Source organism: Triplophysa dalaica, chromosome 12 (genome assembly GCF_015846415.1).
Source record: "Triplophysa dalaica isolate WHDGS20190420 chromosome 12, ASM1584641v1, whole genome shotgun sequence".
In the NCBI taxonomy this organism is placed as follows: Eukaryota; Metazoa; Chordata; class Actinopteri; order Cypriniformes; family Nemacheilidae; genus Triplophysa; species Triplophysa dalaica.
The window spans coordinates 11,701,235-11,718,664 of record NC_079553.1 but is presented as its reverse complement, the minus strand read 5'-3'; the positions used below and the strand labels follow the sequence as shown (position 1 = coordinate 11,718,664).

The window sequence follows — 17,430 nt, the reverse complement described above, 5'->3', positions numbered from 1 at the left end:
AGTTACCGGCAGTCTCCCATTTGTTTATTTATCATGGAAACTCGTAACATTTGAGACAGGCGATCACGGTGATCTTCTCCCGGTTCGCGATCACGGGTCTCAAATGCTGACAGGTACAGTCATATACAGTATCATTAAACGCAATACAACTATAGTCTATAAAACTATACGCAAAGCTTTGCCATCATATCATAGGCTTCACTTATCCCGTGCGAATGCGTCACATGAATTACAGATGTGGGAGGTAATTTATAAATCACAGGAGGTCTCCAGAAAATACTTATACCGTGCAAAAACTGCAAATGGTGCTAATATGTATCAAAATTAATTAAAAAAAGACTATTTTCCGCTCTTAAAAGGGTAGTGTAGCCTATCCATCGTTAAGTACATTTCTCCAAACCATTACAAATTGTAATTTATTTAATGTCTTTTGATGTTAAGTGCAATCTTCAATAAATAGATAATTAAAAATGTATTTGCGGTATGGAACGAGTTGTGTCAAACTACTTTTTTTTAAACTGCCGTAAATTGTTTCGTAACGAAGTAGACGCACTTTCGCGCATGCGCGGAACAAATCGTGTATCCGGGACGGATCGGGAAGCAACAGGCATGCCCACGAGCGTTTGTTGAGCCGGTGTGTTCTGCCAATTTATGCTACCTCCATACAAAACAGGACTCCCCCAACCCAATCACAACAGGAGGGTAGCAAAATTCTCTGGGTAGAATAAATTGACAGAACAGCAGCCTCACAGCCCGGGTAGAAAGCAGCCTATTACTTATTGCTTTTGATGTTTTAAATGTAAAAACCACATGAACGTCATAAGTAGACCTCATACAACAGTATAAAACCATAAACAAGCCCAGGTCATGAGACCTTTAATAGAAAACAAAGATTGTATGCAATTGTTCCATGAAAACATAATACTTATATTATGTACAGTACATTGCACTTTATACATGTGTGGCGATTCATTTATAACAGTAAGTCCACCCACAATACATCATCTGTAATTATACAAAAGTGTGCCCTTGTATTGCATACATTTGATTTGATGTCCACCATTTTTTATTTTACAAATTCTTACTCATTTGTCAAAATTTTCATCTTATCTGTTGTATCCTGGATATAGAAAAAACATTCCTGTGAGGCTGCAGTCCGACGTGTTTACATGCCACTCTGAAGAGGATGTTTATAAATAACAAAAAGCTGCTCATGCAGGTGTGCAATATATTCACTGTCTTATATTCAGCTGGCATGGCTCTCCAAAGAGGCCACTCGTTTATCTTGAAGACGCAGGCTGCTGTCCCAACATCTCTCCAGAAGCTCCCATGAGTCCTTATTTCAAAACATATGGCAGCCTTTATGTACATTGTATATAAACAGTGGAGTGATGCCGCATGCCCTCTGCTAAATTGGAAGAGGATTGTGTAAGCAGCAAAGTCATGTTTCCCAGAGAACACACATGCTGATAAATTTCCAAAATAGTCACTTTGGATAAAAGCAACTTTTACCACTTTTTGGTAAAAACACCCTCAGCAAGGTGTTGAGAACATGGGTGAGTGCATATCACGCCTTGTGCTTGAGTGTACAGTCAAAATAAACTTCCATTAAACTTTCCATGAAATCGACTCTTTAATTCACACAATTCTCCCAAGGTCTTTTCAAAAAAGTAATACTAAATATTTTGTGGCTGAATAATTCCACCTGAGAACCTTGATGGCTTTTCACAATGCAGCGGTTGCAATTTTCATTGTGTCCAGCAGGTTACGCTTTTTCGTTTTGTCGTTGACTATTGTCTCCAAGTGCGAATCCGGAGCCCAACCGCGTTGCCTGTCGGACAGACGTGTTCCCTCCACCCAGCCTGAATAAAAGAGACAATCTTCAGTACGTTTTTGCAAACCACAAGTTATTCACATTTGTTAATTCATAAAGTCAACTAAGCACAACATTAGCATGTAAATGTCCATTGAGAAGTAATGATATATTTATTGTATGGGCAGCACAATAATCATATAATATAATAATATAATTAAATCGCCCCACAAGAAAGCTGGCCAAAAAGAAAGAAACGAAAATATTCTTAACGCAGTGGACCAAAACTGAAACCATAAATGCATATTTTAAAATAGCATTTATTCTAAAAGACCATAGGTTACATTGTTCAATGTTGTAAAAAATGTTGGTCTCTCTGTCTGTATAATGCTTGTGTGAACACTTAGCCTACAGTTAGAGAATGTTCAAACAATCTTTAATAGTCAGCCATTATCCAAGGTCACACAAATATGCATTCTATTAAAGTAGATTCATTAAATCACACATTACGAATGCACAGCTCAGCATATAAAGTTTACATTGAATTTAAAGCAGAGGCTTTCTACACCGACTCACATCTTTCTAGAAATTCTACCTGTCTGTACTGGCCAGTGTTTCTCTGTTAGGGCCAAACACCTTAAGCCTACTAAATACTGACCGTCTGTACTCTGCTGGGTAACTAACAGGACGTCGGCTTTCTCTAAACTGAGTTCATCTGGTTGCTGGGCAATATAGGCTCTGATGCACTGCACTTGGGGTAAGTCTGTTAAGGGGGGCAGAGATAAAAAAAAGTAACATTAATACAAGATTTATTTTGACATTGCAGTGTGCTTTGGAGCAGGTGACTTACCCTGAACCGCACTGAAGTCGATCTCGGGATAAGGTCGTGAGAGTGCTGATATCCAGCGCAGTTTATCAGCTCTGAGGGAATAGGATGGAAAATATGAGATGGGTCTAGTCAAAAAACTTGAAAATTTAATTTTGATATCTATCTAATATTTATATATTTATGAGTAGTAAAAAGCGACATCTTCACATAATGACATCTATGTTTTTACTTCCATATTTGACGCATTTTCAAATAAAATGGGATGTCGAATAATAAATATAATGGGCATGGCTTGGGCTTTTCACTGTGAATTGATTGGATGTATAAAAACAGCGGTTGCAATTTAAAATGGAACTGGCAGACCCTTGAAGGGGAGGAGTGGATGCCCTGCCCAAGTTGTCTAACCAGCTTCATTTAAGATGAATAGCCACTAGAGGATGGAAGTGCATTTCAGATTCTATTTACATGAATTTAAAAAATAAAGTGACCCAGGTTGATAAACTATTTACAATAAACACTGCAATATTTCAAGAAAAATATTAATTTCACAAGGACTTTATTGACACGTTTGTCAATTAGCATTATTTTTCATGGCCTCAGCTATAATAAAGAGCACCCATTTCCATGCGTGTTTGTTATTTTTAGGGCGGAGCCATTGAGTATCGATTTCAATTATCAACAGTGTTTATCAGAAATCACATATTGCACCATTACCTCACTAGTGCATTTGTACATTATTAATGTCCTTCCCAAATCTAAATGTACTGTTTTTCAAGAAAATGTAAAAAAAAAAAGGTATTTTTTAAATGATTAAATACTATGTTGTCAAAGTTGACAAGCACTTTTTAATACTTTTTATTGGTTAGATTTTTGCCAAACCACATTTTTATGCCAAAGATATTAATATTAACAAGATACTGCCGTTACAATGAATGGTGAGGAATGCAACGCTCAATATGGCCACTGTAGCCAAGAAAGTCCCGCATTCCATTAAAACGAGCCACTCGTCAATCAATAAAGACTGACGATTCTCTGTGATGCGGCTGTCGTGAGGCGCTTTCCAGTCTGTGCTCAGGTGCAGTAGATTAGGCGACATCGAAAAAGGAGATTTTAAGAGCAATTTAAGTTAACCAATCCAGTTATGATTCATACAGTTTATGTCATGGTTTATTATTGATCAGAAATATGCTGTTTAATTGTGATTTTTGCCAGCTATTTTAGAAATATATGCCTTCCCTGATTTGAGGAGAAATGACTGTGGGCTTGCTACAACGTAAATCTCTGCCCAGAGGCGTTGCAAATGCAAACATTGCATGTATTGAGTAAATGGACTTTGCTAATAATATTTTTTTTTTGGCACAAAATAAAAATAACAAAATATGTAGATACACGATCAGAAGAATAGCTGAGATATACTTCGGATAAAGTGCAGCGCATTTTAGTTTCTGACAGCATTGACCATCACAAGGTTACTGCAGTTGATCAACACTACTTTCTCCTCACAAAGCAACATGCACACCAGCACACTTACCGTGTTTCAGTACGCAACAGAAGAGCCTGGTTCACCATGTGCAGCCGGAACAGGTTTTTCTTTAAGGAATGCAGTTTGAACATGCAGTTCTCAACCCGCAGCTCTGTAACCGGAGCATGATCTATAACTGTAAACCTTCCCCCTCTACAAACCAAGAAAGAAGCACAACAGACCTTTTAGTTTCACCAAACATGAGAAACTACAAATTCACTCTTCATGTTTAATAATGTGAATGTCAATTCAAAGGATAAACAAACGTACTCTTTCCTCAACGAAACCAGGAGATAGTCATTAAAAAGGTGCAAATAAACAGTTCTCTCATTTTGCTTCAGAGAGAAGTCCCTCAGTTCAATCGTAGGCCCCTCTCGTACCAGCCTGCGAGACTGGCTGATCAACGGAAGAGTCTACACACCAGGCAAAATGACATGTTGCATTATGCATTCATAGTATTTACGAATTTCCTAAAGTTTAATACGATTTACGCTCACCCTGCATTCAAAGTCGACTTTTGCATTGAGGGACACGAGTGACTCAATGTTCTTCATTTGAGAGATGCTGTCATTACTTTCCTGAATCATCTGTAAAGAAACATGAGACAATTGTAGATATGTAGGTGAACTCATAACTGCATCACCAGAACATCAGAAAGAGGTCTCACCTTCTCTAACAGTTTCATAGCCTTAATGGCCAGAACCTCGTCTGCGGTTTTAGAAGCTGTTCTCTTGACAATATTCTACAAACAAAGAAAAGTTCTTGAATGACAGCATCCCATATTATTTGTAGCACAGACAAGATATAAAGTAATGGGTCATCTTTGGCAAACATTGTGGACACAAGACTAACGTAATTTCAAGAAGGGTTGGTATTACCTTCAATGGTACAATAAATAATATGAAAAAGGTGGGAGGCAGATTTCAACATGACCTGGGGGTACCTGTACTAGCAGTTTGAGGCGTGTGATTCTTTGGAACGGTAGGATGAGGAAAGACCGTAAAGGCAGTCGCTGACACACAGGGTTACGCTCTAACTTTTCCACAACTCGCCGGAATTCGTGATTCCCATCCCTGAGAGACACGAGCGAACAGCAATAAGCAAAGCATACAGAAATAAACAAGAGAAAATGCACAATTCAGGGGGGTCCATATACTCACATTAGACGTTGATACGTTTGGTCCTGATATGATTGGTTGGTAAGGTACGGCACGTAAACCTTTCGGAATCGTGGGCAGTTTTTGATGATGATGTCACAGAGGGTGAACTGCAATACGTCACTCTCCACTCGTTCTTCCAGCTGAGTCAGAAAGCTACATATCAAAAAGAAATATATCAGTGGACAGGTAAAGGTTCGAGATTTCGAATACACTTTTATTACTGTATATCCAGCTAGAGGTGTAGGACCTGATACACTCAGTTCACAATTCACTTCAATACAAAATAGGTTAACAACACAATAATAATACATTATTTTGAGCAAAATAAAAACGATACAAAAAATTTAAATAACTTATTTCCAAAATAATGAATAACATTTTCGCTGTACATACAACGCGTCATTTAGAGTTAAATGAGCCTTCTGTATATAAACTGGTCAAATTAATTAAAAGATATTCAATTATTTAGATTAAAGTAATAAAATAAATTAAATAGATCAAACACATGTTAACTTCATATAAAAACTGGGAGAGGTAAATTCTTGTAACATGCACAGTGCCCATGGGAAGGGCGCCTTTAGGCCATGTTCAGATTTGACTTCTTTTTTTGAAGATGCTAGCATCTGCTTTAAATTACAATCCTTTGGAGTATACCGTGTTTTCAAAAAAGCGTCGGCATCCTTTTATGCATCGGATCATCTTTTTTGAAGTTAAAAAAGGTTTTCAACATTTCTATAAAAAAGCCCTAAGTCAAGCACCTTTTTCACAGCTTACCAATAGAAAGCAAAGTACTGTAAGTATTAAGACCTGTCGTTTCTATAACAACATGCAAAAAAGTGATTGATCGAGCAGGATCAAGCTCTGTAAAAAATGCTTCCGAAATGCCGGTTGGAGCATTTTTATATATTAAAAATATATAATAGAGATTATTAAAGAGTTTTGTACAAATGCAAGCTTAATTTTGACTTTCAATAACTTCCTATTGCATTGCTACCTATAAATGAGTATTGTAGTTTTTAAATATATTAGTGGTTATAGCAAAGACGATCTCTGTTTATAATTCAGACAGACTTCCTTTTCGCTGCCTATGAAGCCTGTCTAAATCTGTTTCTCTGAGCTGCCTTCATGCACAAACGCTGCCTCCGAAGTCATTGCCAGCTGCTTTTTGTAACCACAGCGGTGCAAGCTTTTCTTTACTTAAAAAGTGCTATTGTCAACTTTTTCTTCTCAAAAAAGAAATCAAATGTGAACACAGCCTAACACCGTGTCTACACCGGAAACAGCGCGATGCGACAATTGAACGCATTAGAACCTAATATAATTTGAAATTTTGTCCCCACTGGATGTGGCGCGATGTGACAATCCCATTAGAACAAGCCGTGTGTCATGTCGCGTCGCACCTGTGGCGCATGTCTGCATTTTCATTAGCTTTGTTTTACATTAATATTCAATAAACTGTCAAAAACTATTCATCATTTGAAAGCTAAAACACTCAACATTCATGTTCTGAACTTGTTTAGCTATCAATACAATGCTCCAAAATAGGGCCGCTTGTTAAGAGGCAGTAAAAGTACAAAAACATTATATATATTGAGGCAGGTCACATGTAGGTAGCACAACAAATGGGATTATTAAAATGGGAAATTAAAAAAACATGGCGCTACAAAACGTATTGTAACTTATTTTATATTGATATGTTATATTACAATATACACCTTAAATGGGGAAAACTTGAAATGAAAAAATTATTTTAACCATCCTTCATTGTCTTCAATCAATATTTGTCAGCTAATATGATTCTGTAATGTAAAGATGTGATTCTAACCTGTGACTGATGGCAACAACATCAGTTAGTCTGGAGAAGAGCCAGTTTTTGTCTTGAGAAGACAGGAGGACATTGAGCTGTTTGGACATCACAAAGTTTTCCACGACGATGTCTAAACTACGGCAATATGATGCCTCAGAGGTCACGACCTCAAACCTCACCTGAAAGAAAATGACAATCTTATGATGCTCTCATCACCAAACAAAAATAAAATATTACTTACAAAATACAGAGGTCAGACAGACAGGTTTGATTTCTCAAGACACATATTGCAGTGATATCTGTTTAGTTGAAACAAATTGTACGTGTCATAAACATGTCAATCCATCATCTACGGACAAGTTACCTCTTGTTTGACAACCAGAACATGTCTGAATACTTTCACTGTTACTCAGTAGATTATACTGTATTTTTACATTACATAACTTTCATTGGAATTAACTTGTATTTTAAGATCTGTACGTTGTTTATCTTTTTTAAAGCAATTTAAAGAAATTAAATTGTTACAATGTTACAGTTTGGCCATGATAAGGATGGGATAATGTACAGGCAGCTGGTTGCTATCGCAGAAATAAGCTGTAAATGTGTGATCAGGACCTGACGTGCGGTCGGAGGGTGTTGTATCACACTATTGGGGCTTATTTCATGATAACAGCCAGCTGCTTCTTCATTATCCCACACGGCTACTTATCACATGAGAAAAAAACTGGACATGAAATGTAAATTTGAGATATTTTATCTGCTCATTTTTACCAAATGCAGACCTTCCGTGAGGAAAAGCCGTTTACTTTCGGTTTTAAGGTAAGAAACGAACGGGCAATTTGGTTTAATAATTTATAAATATATGTCATTATGTTATTAAAAGACATATTCATATTTAATTGGTAAAAGAAACCTGTCAAAATGATTTGCCAAATCCGGGATACCGGGTTATTCATTTAGAGAGGTTGTTATCTGGGATTATTATATTACACTCGTTGGAATGCTTGATTCTGATTGGCCTGTTGTGACATTTGCAGGTTTGTTATTCCCAGATAACAACCTCTCAAAAATAATAACTCACGGTAACCTGGAAGCAGCAAATCATTTAGACGGGGGTTTTTTGACAATTGACATTTCTGTGATAACAGCTGGCTGCTTGTCAATATCCCTTATGTAACGAACATGCAAATGTCGCGACTGGCCAATCAGAATCAAGCATTCCAACGAGCTCTGCAATACGATTTGCAGTATGGTCTCAATTTCAGCGAGGCATTGTACATTCTATTTTGCTCCGGGTTAACCCATAAATAATTTCCCCATCCAAGTTGGCTTGAAAAATTAATTGACTAAACACAAAAACCGCCTCCTTTATTATGGCACAAATGCAGGCGCGTTTGCTGTGTTCATACATGCCTTCAGGGACGTTACCCATAAAGAAAATGACAAGTTTCCAAATCAGATTCTTCAAGTGAAGTTCTTGTGAAAATACTCCTAGTGCTTTCTGGGACCACTTCATTAGAAACTTTGCAAGTTGTGGTACTAAACAATAAGTACAATATAATCTCTGCTGTCCTTCTGAAACCTTGTATCTCCATATTTCATGATTATTTTGCTATAAAACATTATTATTAGTCACCCTTGACGTTTGTCACTGGGTTTAGCAAATATCTAACCAATAAAAAGTATTAAAAAGTGCTTGTCAACACAGTGTTTAATCATTTAAAAACTCCAATGTTTTTTCCATTTCCTGAAAAACTATAAATTTGGACATCCGAGGTTTCAGAAGGAGAGCAATGATGTAACTGTAATTCTACCTCCTGCAGTCGTCTCGCATCTTCAGTGAGTTTGCCGAACTCCGTGCTGGTCCTCACTCCCGGGAGGTCCTGCCACAGGCTGGGGGAAGAGGGAGAGATGGACAGTCGAGGAGACGGAGGTCTGTTTGAGGATTGTGGAGGCACAACGAGACTTTTAGAGTTTTCCTGGGACAGAGTGTATGGGTATAGGGGGGGTGGAGGCCTAGGTGGGGGAGGCCTACGCGGAAGCTTTGGAGAAGGATTGGGAGAGGAAGATGATCGGATAGGGGAAGGATCTCTGCTTCTTGCTATGGAGTCAGAATGAGACAGTTGAATCTCTCTGTTCAGGACGACCTCGCTGTACTCTTGATATAACTGCGAGGCTGCAATGGAGAGAGATTGTAGATGTGATTCACAGTAAGTCACAGAGGCAGAGTACAGAGGTCAAATTAGAACGAACCAAGTAAACAGAGCAGTTAGCAAACAAGTACAACGGGCCAGCAGATCAACAGAAGAAAAAGTACCAAAACATTAAAAGAGAGAAATGCGATTCTCCCCATGAATGCTTATTTGAGTACTAAGTGAGCGTTTGCAGCTGTTTGTCTGCATGTCTGGGTGATATGCAGGCACAAACCTGCTCTTAGCCTGAAGGAACGACAATGTATCATAGCTAGGAATGACAAACTGACAAAACTAATTTTCCTGCTCTGAACTGCAAATACTTATGTATCTGTAACCATGTATTTCGAAGATTTTTAACAATACAGGCAATGCATGTAACCCTTTACAGAATGACATGTCAGGGTTTTTGCTTGTGTCAGGCATTAGAATATTTAATATTTTTATATTTGTAGCTTGTTACAGTTATGCAATGGCACCTTTTTAAATGGTCACGTACATGTAAAAATATGCCACATAAAAACTTACTGAAGTATTTGGAATTCCTCTTTCTTGTCCTGCTAAGTGATTTGGTCACTTTTCTGAAAGTAAGAGAGAGAGACAACTGTGTTATGATGGACAGTTCAATGGCAAAACCAAACTGCTTCTTGAAAATGTCAGTAGTGTTAACAAAGTAGTGGAAGACTACACACTCTTTAAAAAAATAGGTGCTTGACATGGTTCACGTTGATGCCATAAAATAACCATTTTTGGTTCCCCAAAACTTATCTATACTTAGAATCTAAAGAACATTTTTCCACTTCGACTCTTCTTTATGGAACCATTCAGACAAAAATGGTTCTTCTACTGTATGGCACCTTTTTAAATATATACAGTATATAGGTATATTCAAATCATGCACTAAAAATGTTGTTTTTCAACCCAGCGTTGGGTCATAAAGGTAAAAACACAGCCACTGGGTTGTAAATTAACCTGTGCTGGGTTGTTTTAACCCGCTGTTGAAAATAACCCAGGGAAATGTTCAGGTTGATTGTGATATTTTGGAACAGCGTAGCATTTAATGTGGTAATTGGGGTATTTTCCTACTGTACCTCATATCCCCTTCACTCCAGGTTAAGGAAAGTTCATCATCATCCTCTTCTATACAACCAAAACACAGAGATGTAAGCTCATGAGACACAATACACATACATTAGAAGAGTGCGATGCTCAAAATAACAACCTAACCAGGATATCAACAGGAAATTAAAGCAAAACGGATGGCTTAGAGAACTGCTGTCCTGACATTGAAAAAATAGCCTAGATCACAAACCCTCTGGGCAATGAAGCAATGTAGCACCTCTGAAGAAAACATGGAACTATAAATAACCCTAAGACAAGCGCAACAGGAAAAAGACTAGGGGGAGGACTTGTTAGTAAATGAAGTCGAATGACTTGGTTTGTGAAAAAAAGGAAATCTGGCAGCTCAGAATTCTGCCTCATCCAAGAAATGTTGCTGTTTAAGGAGTCGTCAGAGGTCATGACTCCGGCCCCCTCAAGGACCCCCAGGAGCCCGTTTGGAGCTTCCAGTCTATTAAAATGAGACAACTAAAAATGAAACTTGGGAACATTATTACTGCTGTGGCATGAGAACTCAAAATCTTCTGTTTTTGTGGTTTCAGATTCTCCTGAGAAGTTTTATTACAAAATATATTATCAAAAAATTCAAGATTTTAAAGTGTTGAAATTCAGTATCAGTTTTCCTATTCTGTTGACATTGAATCAGTTATTGACTTGAAGGTAAAATTCATCAAAAAAGTTCAGCCATCATTTATTCACCATCATGTTACAGGTTTCTTTTGTGGAACAAAAAAGATCTCAGTGGTTTTGTGTGCATAGAATGGAAGTCAATGGGGCCAATGTTTTTCGATTACGAACGTTTATCTAAATATCTTGTTTCTGCAAGACAATAAAACCAGGAACAGGTTCTGTATATTGGTACTAAAAACAGGTGAATTTTAATTTTGTGTTGACTTTAAAATAGCTTTCATTTCATGTTATGCATATTAAAGAACTAAAAATTTCAGTTTCTCTGCTTGACATTATTAAACAAAAAACTGACAGATGATCTTCAAAACAACACCTCTCTTCTAACATCACTGAAGCGAAGAGGTCCGATGCGTTATACTGCTTTTTATCTCTCCTCTCACCTGATTCGTGGAATATTCTCGTCCTGCGATCCCTTCCAACTCCTTCATCCTCTTCACCTTCTTTGTGTTTCTCCGCTGTCTTTCGGATCCCTCGCCTTCTAATCCATGAGTCACCATTCCCCAAATCTCGAAAACTGCTTGAGCTCAGAACCTCTTCCTTCATCCTATCTGTCTTCTCAGCCCCAAGTTTCACTCTCTCACTCTCTAACTCTCCTTCTGAAGACACCGTGTTTCGGACAGAACTAGGATCAAGCAAATCGTCTTCAGACTCCTCATTTGACTCAGTCTCCATCCCTCCCTGTAGTTCTACTTCTGCCTCTAACAGTTCTTTCTCCTCCCTCCAATCGTCCGTGTCTCCCTTACTCTCTGTTTGTGTGATAGTTTGCGTGTCTACGTGCATCACACTACCTCTCGTGAGCTCTTTCTCCGCCGTTGGATCCAGGATCTCTTTCACCACGTTCTTGGCCCATGTCAGATGAGGAGCAGTAGCGCATCGCTTTCTTTCCTCTGTTGTGTCCCAGGTGTCGTCGAAAATATATATCTCCACTGGGTCTCCGGTAGCTTCTTTTTCTCCTTGTAAAGTCTCTGAAGCGTCCGTACCGTTCTCATTGCATGGCGGTTCTGGTTGTTTGGTGTCTTTTTCTAAACTCTCACCGAGAGGTATCAATTGGTCATCAAGTGATCTTACATCACGGGTTGACTGCTCATCACTTCCCCATCCCTCCCTTTCCGTGTCACAACCGACTTTGTCTTGCTTATGGGAAAGAGTGAGATCATCCATGGCTCTTTCGACGTCCTGTTCAGTGTATCCATCTTTCTCTGGTGGTTCATTAACATGTGTGATGTTTGCTTCAACCTGCAAGTCCTGATCTGAGTGTTGACCTGTTCCCTCCTCATCCATGTGGTCTGTCGGTTTAGACCTCGGAAGGGTTTGACCAATCACGCAAAAAACTTTCAAAGGTGCTTTTTTCCCTTTACGGTCCTCATTCTCGTTCTCGGTTTGATTTATTTTTTCGTCCTGCATGCATTTTGACTGATCACTGAGATCGTCGCCAACTCTACCGTCCCAGAACTCTTTGCAGTCTTCGAAATTTTCTTCCTCCGCATCGTCCCCTCCACTTGAAACGGTTACAAATCCATCATCAGCTGACATCACTCTTTCTATCTCTCCCTCCGATTCTCCCTCACTTTCTTCTTCATTTTCTTCGCTGCCATAGTTACCCTTCTCTCTCTCTTCCTGTCTGTCAATCTCCTCTGTGTTATCATTCACATTTTCTCTCTCCATCTGTTCCTCTGTTCCTCGAGTCTCTCCCTCACAAGTTTTTCTTTCCTCCTCTTGTCCCCTCATAAACTCCCCAGCCTTTTCTAATTCTCTATCCCTGTCCATACAAATCGTTTTCTCTCTCTCAGGATCTTCTACTTCTTCAGTTGTCTTGCCCGCTCCATATCTTTGGAGATACCTCTCTCTCACTCTCTCTCTCTCTATGTGCTCCTCTGCTAAAGATTTACCTTTTCTCTCGCCTTCCGTTCGTGGTTCCAGCCACATTTTCCTAAATTTGGGTTTAGTCTTAACTGCATTTGTTTCCTTAACCGCAACACTTTCACCGTTCTCTTCTTCTCTCTGTACACTCTTTCCCTCCTGTTCTTTCTCTTTTCTCTCTTCAACTTTCTGTTTGTCAATGGCAGATGTGACTTCTTTCTCTTTGTCTTCAACGTTCTCTGTTATTACCCTATTTGGATCATCGTCGACATCACATCCTGTAGTTATTTCTGCACTTGGTTTGTGCTTGCTTCTGTCTGTCTCTCTGTTTTCTCTCCTTCTCTTCTCTCTCTCTTCGATCTCTACTTGGTCTAAATATCTCTTCCTTTCTTCCTCTTTATACCTCCTTCTCCCAGTTGGGTATAAGTGTACATTTCTATCCGAGTAATCTCTTTTATCTCTGGAGTCTTTCATTCTATCTCTCTCTGGATCTCCGTATTGATCTTGATAACCTGTCTCTCGCTCTCTCTGTGGCAGCGTTTCTCGCCGTCTCTCTGCTTCTCTCTCCCTACGCCTGTCTTTCTCTCCCATTCGGTCCATCATTTGTTGTGCATCACTGTCTCCTTCACTCCTGTAGTGCTTGGGTTTCGTATCGTCTTTTCTCCTCCTTTCCCTTCCTGCATCTCCATCACTGTCTCCTTCGCTTTTTGTGTCTCTTTTCTTATTTCTATCCACATCTCTGTGTCTCTCAACCCTATATTCCCTATCCGAAAAGCTCTCTGTCTCTCGAGAGTTATACCTGCCCTCTCTGTCTCTTTGTCTATATCTGTCTCCTTCTCGGCCCCTTCTATCTCTCTCTCTGTCCCTGACGGCCAGATGATCATTGATGCATGGCAGGCTCTCTCTCTTCCTGGCCTTCATTTCTGAGTCAAACTCTTTCTCTCTTTCCCTCCGTCTCTCCCCCTCATGCTTCCCAAGCCTTCTCATGTCATTTTTTCTCATGTCTTCCTTGTATCTTGCTCTTTCTCTTTCACTCTGCGTGTCCATGTCCCTGTATCTCCTTCGGTCTTTCTCTCTTTCGGTTTCATAAAACAGTTTTGGTATTCCCATATGGCGCCCCCCTTCGTGGATCGGAAGCAGTAAGCGTCCTTCTAGATCTTTGCTTGGCCTTATCATCCTAGGAAAGGTGTCCCCTTTTCTCCTCTCGTACTCTTGGTCTCCATAATCAGCCGGCTCACACATGGATGCTCTTCCATTTGGACGTCTATCTCCATATCTCCTTTTCTCTCTTTCTCGCCAGTCCACCTCATGGTATGAATCCGGCCCTGCTTCTCTTACTCGGTCTCTTGGTTTTTCCCGAACTCTGTCCATCTCTAGGTCACTTTCGACCAGGTCACGTATGCAGAATGGTCTTAGGGGTAGGGGGACAATTTATTACAGTTGATTGATACAACCTCCCTGGTGCACCTTAAGAGAATAGCATTTTTACAGTGTCCTGAGTGGTCTGAATACTTTGATTGGTTTCCATGGTAACACGGAGAAGCTGTAAAGGATAAAAGATAAGGTATTTATAAATTAAAGATAAGAAGGTAGTATTTGAGTTATTTTGTCCTACGTCCTGTTGCAAAAAGGCAAGTTTATAATTTGGCAGCTCACATGGTAGCACTTAACTTCAACATGAAAATGTACTTTTTGAGTGTAAAACGTAAACTTTTAAAAGTAAACTTAAACGTTTTAAGGGAAATGTCTATTGTACTAAATAAAATAATTTGGGTAGTTGGCAAATAAACCATGTTTTGTAGTGTGACAGCAAAAATTTAGAAAACAAACTGTTTATTTATAATATATTTACATATTTACGAACAAAAAATACCATAAAGGTCATTTATCTTCATTGTTAGTTTTTTCAATTTTTTTGCTGTGTCACACCAAATGACACATGTGCGGTTTATTTGTCAATTCTCCATTTACATAACATGAATGCATTTGGCCGTTTATCCTTTTGAAATTTGTAAGAAATACAGATCAATTATAGTATATGTTATTTGTGTTATTTTTAGAACTGATACTTTACTTTTGCTACCACTATGCAAGGAACATGGTGTTGCTGTCAAAACACACACACAAAATAGTCTATTCCCTCCAATGTTGCTATTCTATTCTTATTATATCTATATAAAGACACTGTTCATAGTCAACATTTCAACAAATCGAAACTTTCACATGTCTTTCTAATATAAATACGGTTGATAAATAAAACAGTCAGTTTATCAGCATGGCGGAATTATAATGTGTCAGCGCTTTACAAGGAATGCAGTTAAACCAACCATTGCCCTTATTGATTTTCTTATACCTTGTTCAGAAGCATTGCAACTAATTCAATCTTAAGTAAGAGCTAAAGGACTATTAAGAAAATTGCAGGAACTTAACATGAACATGGCTGACTCACTCAATATATGGTGAATCATAAAACGCAAGAAGCATTAGCAAATCCATAGAAAAATGGCTGTGTCATGGCAACGTTTGCTTGCAACGTGGACATATTTGCAAACAAGTACGAGCTCTGTTTGTTATGTCAAAAGCAAACAAAAAGTAAAGATAGAACAGTTTTGTGAATAATGCAGAAGACTCACCTGAGAGTGTCTTGAGCGACACTCCTCTCTGTTTCTCTTTCTCTCTCTGTGTCTCTCTCTGTCTCTACCCCCGTTTTCTTTTCTTTCTACACGCTGTTAAGCTTGAAGAAGTTGCACAACTCACAGTCATTCCACATATCAGTGTTTTTCTCACCGAGTGAACCAAAGTTGAGTGAGATAAGTTCTACACATGAAACACTGATTTAATTATCTGGCCTCCCTTTTTGTACTTAATCTCATCATCCAAGTTAAAAGAAGTTTTTAACACAGCCTAAAGATTTTTACAGCGACCTCTCTCTCCTCTGCTCCCCTCCTCCCTCCCTTCTCAAATTCCCAAACAAGTCTGAACAGATTGACACTTATCTTCCTCCCCTCCTCGTATTTTTCTCTTTTTCCCTCTTGAATTTTTTTGAGAGAAGTCCTCATGTAAATGTCTGTTTGATCCTGGGTGTCTTCTCATGAGTCAGTGGAGTCACAGTGACTGCGTTACAGCTTGTTCCAGTAATTCAGCCGTTCATTCACCTCACCCTCAGTGGCACTGCGTGCTTCTGCCTCATAGAAACAGGAAGTACGCAGCCTGGCCGTCTCTTTGTTGCAATTGGATTGGTGGGTTTGGATATGCGGGTGTGTCTGTTTTCTCAGGTAGGTTAAAAGACATGAGAAAGTGTGAGAACAAAGGGGGAAGGGTGGATAAGTTAGACTGGGTCCATACAAAGTAATGTTGCAAGCAGCTTGTAAAATGTAACTGTTATCAAAAGAAGTTGTTAAACACAGCAGGAGGCACAGATACCATGTTTATGTTTTATGATTTAATAGGAAGAGACATAAGCAGCAATGTTGCACATTTTGGAAACAAAGTTTGTAATCTGAGTATGTTTAAATTGTTGTTTTTGGTCAAAATATGGACTGTTTCAGCGGCAACAACATCAACAAACGTTATATGGCCCATGCTTTACTCCCGCTAGACCTCTCCAAAAGAATCAATAACTGTTGAGTAGTTTTCATTTAATACAATTAATATAAAATAAAGTATTAATATAAATTAAATACAAAATTAACTGTGATATTATTAGTTAACTTCATGCCGTGAGTGCGATGAAACTGTTTACAGTTTAAGATAAATACTACAAAATAAGCAAGAGAAACTGGTAAGTAAAAAAAACTCGAGAAAGTGATGGTAAATGCAATGTCTGCAATATTGTACCTCAAAGAAAAATACAAACAAATGATTATCGAAATGTCTAGGACAAAGGTTAAAAGAAATAAAATAAAAATAGTAAGTGGCCTGGTTGGTTACATTGCTCTAAAATGTCGGTGCCTGGTAACTTAGGCATAAGAATGTTAATGAATTCATGACAAATAAATTAATAACAAGCCCATATTTCCATGTACACACAGAACAAACAATAAACAAGAAAGCACATCAAAAAAAATCCCTGGATGAAATGTTTATACGCTTAAAGGGATATTTCTGAGGCAGAAACAAAATTTCGCCATGTTGTACTCATCCTTAAAGGATCCTGACTGAATATGACTTTCTGCTTGTAGAATAATGCAGTTGAAGTAATAATACCACGTATCATTTTACTTCCAAGTGGTAGAATTGGAGTGAATGGGCTTGTTTTTCCTGCAAATGCCGCAGAGTTCCGGTGACAAATGTGGCATTTTTTCTTTTTATTCCAAATAGGATTCTGTCTCCTCTTGCAGGAAAAACAAGCTTCAGGTTCACGTGCAGCAGAGGGATAACGGAAACTAGACATCAACTTTAATAGCGTTGTCAATATGGATATTTATCTTAAACAAAC

General features: G+C 38.6%; 1 protein-coding gene across 4 annotated transcripts; it reads right to left on the bottom strand.

Annotated features, from left to right (window-relative positions):
- Window positions 1-843: 843 nt before the first annotated feature.
- On the bottom strand, window positions 844-16,227 carry arhgef5 (Rho guanine nucleotide exchange factor (GEF) 5). Of its 4 annotated transcripts, none has more exons than XM_056762475.1 (16): window positions 15,626-16,227; window positions 11,513-14,535; window positions 10,415-10,463; window positions 9,852-9,904; window positions 8,946-9,307; window positions 7,150-7,310; window positions 5,325-5,477; window positions 5,108-5,237; window positions 4,832-4,906; window positions 4,662-4,751; window positions 4,435-4,577; window positions 4,174-4,317; window positions 2,664-2,734; window positions 2,472-2,576; window positions 1,706-1,862; window positions 844-1,408 (listed from the first exon to the last, which is right to left on the bottom strand). In XM_056762475.1, exons 2-15 carry the CDS (start codon window positions 14,361-14,363, stop codon window positions 1,726-1,728), a joined length of 4,524 nt encoding a protein of 1,507 aa, XP_056618453.1. In that variant the 5' UTR covers window positions 14,364-14,535; window positions 15,626-16,227; the 3' UTR covers window positions 844-1,408; window positions 1,706-1,725. The 4 variants fall into 4 exon arrangements, with proteins under 4 accessions (XP_056618453.1, XP_056618454.1, XP_056618452.1 ...); XM_056762476.1 differs by having other exon boundaries at window positions 844-1,405; XM_056762474.1 differs by having other exon boundaries at window positions 844-1,862.
- Between the last annotated feature and the right edge of the window lie 1,203 nt (window positions 16,228-17,430).

Coding starts and splice junctions, on each gene's coding strand:
- arhgef5 (XM_056762474.1), bottom strand. CDS start 14,363: ATGGACAGAGTTCGGGAAAAACCAAGAGACCGAGTAAGAGAAGCAGGG. Junction 4,318..4,434: donor CTGGTTTCGTTGAGGAAAGA/GTACGTTTGTTT, acceptor CTTGGTTTGTAG/AGGGGGAAGGTTTACAGTTA. Junction 1,863..2,471: donor TACCCAGCAGAGTACAGACG/GTCAGTATTTAG, acceptor TCTTTTATTCAG/GCTGGGTGGAGGGAACACGT.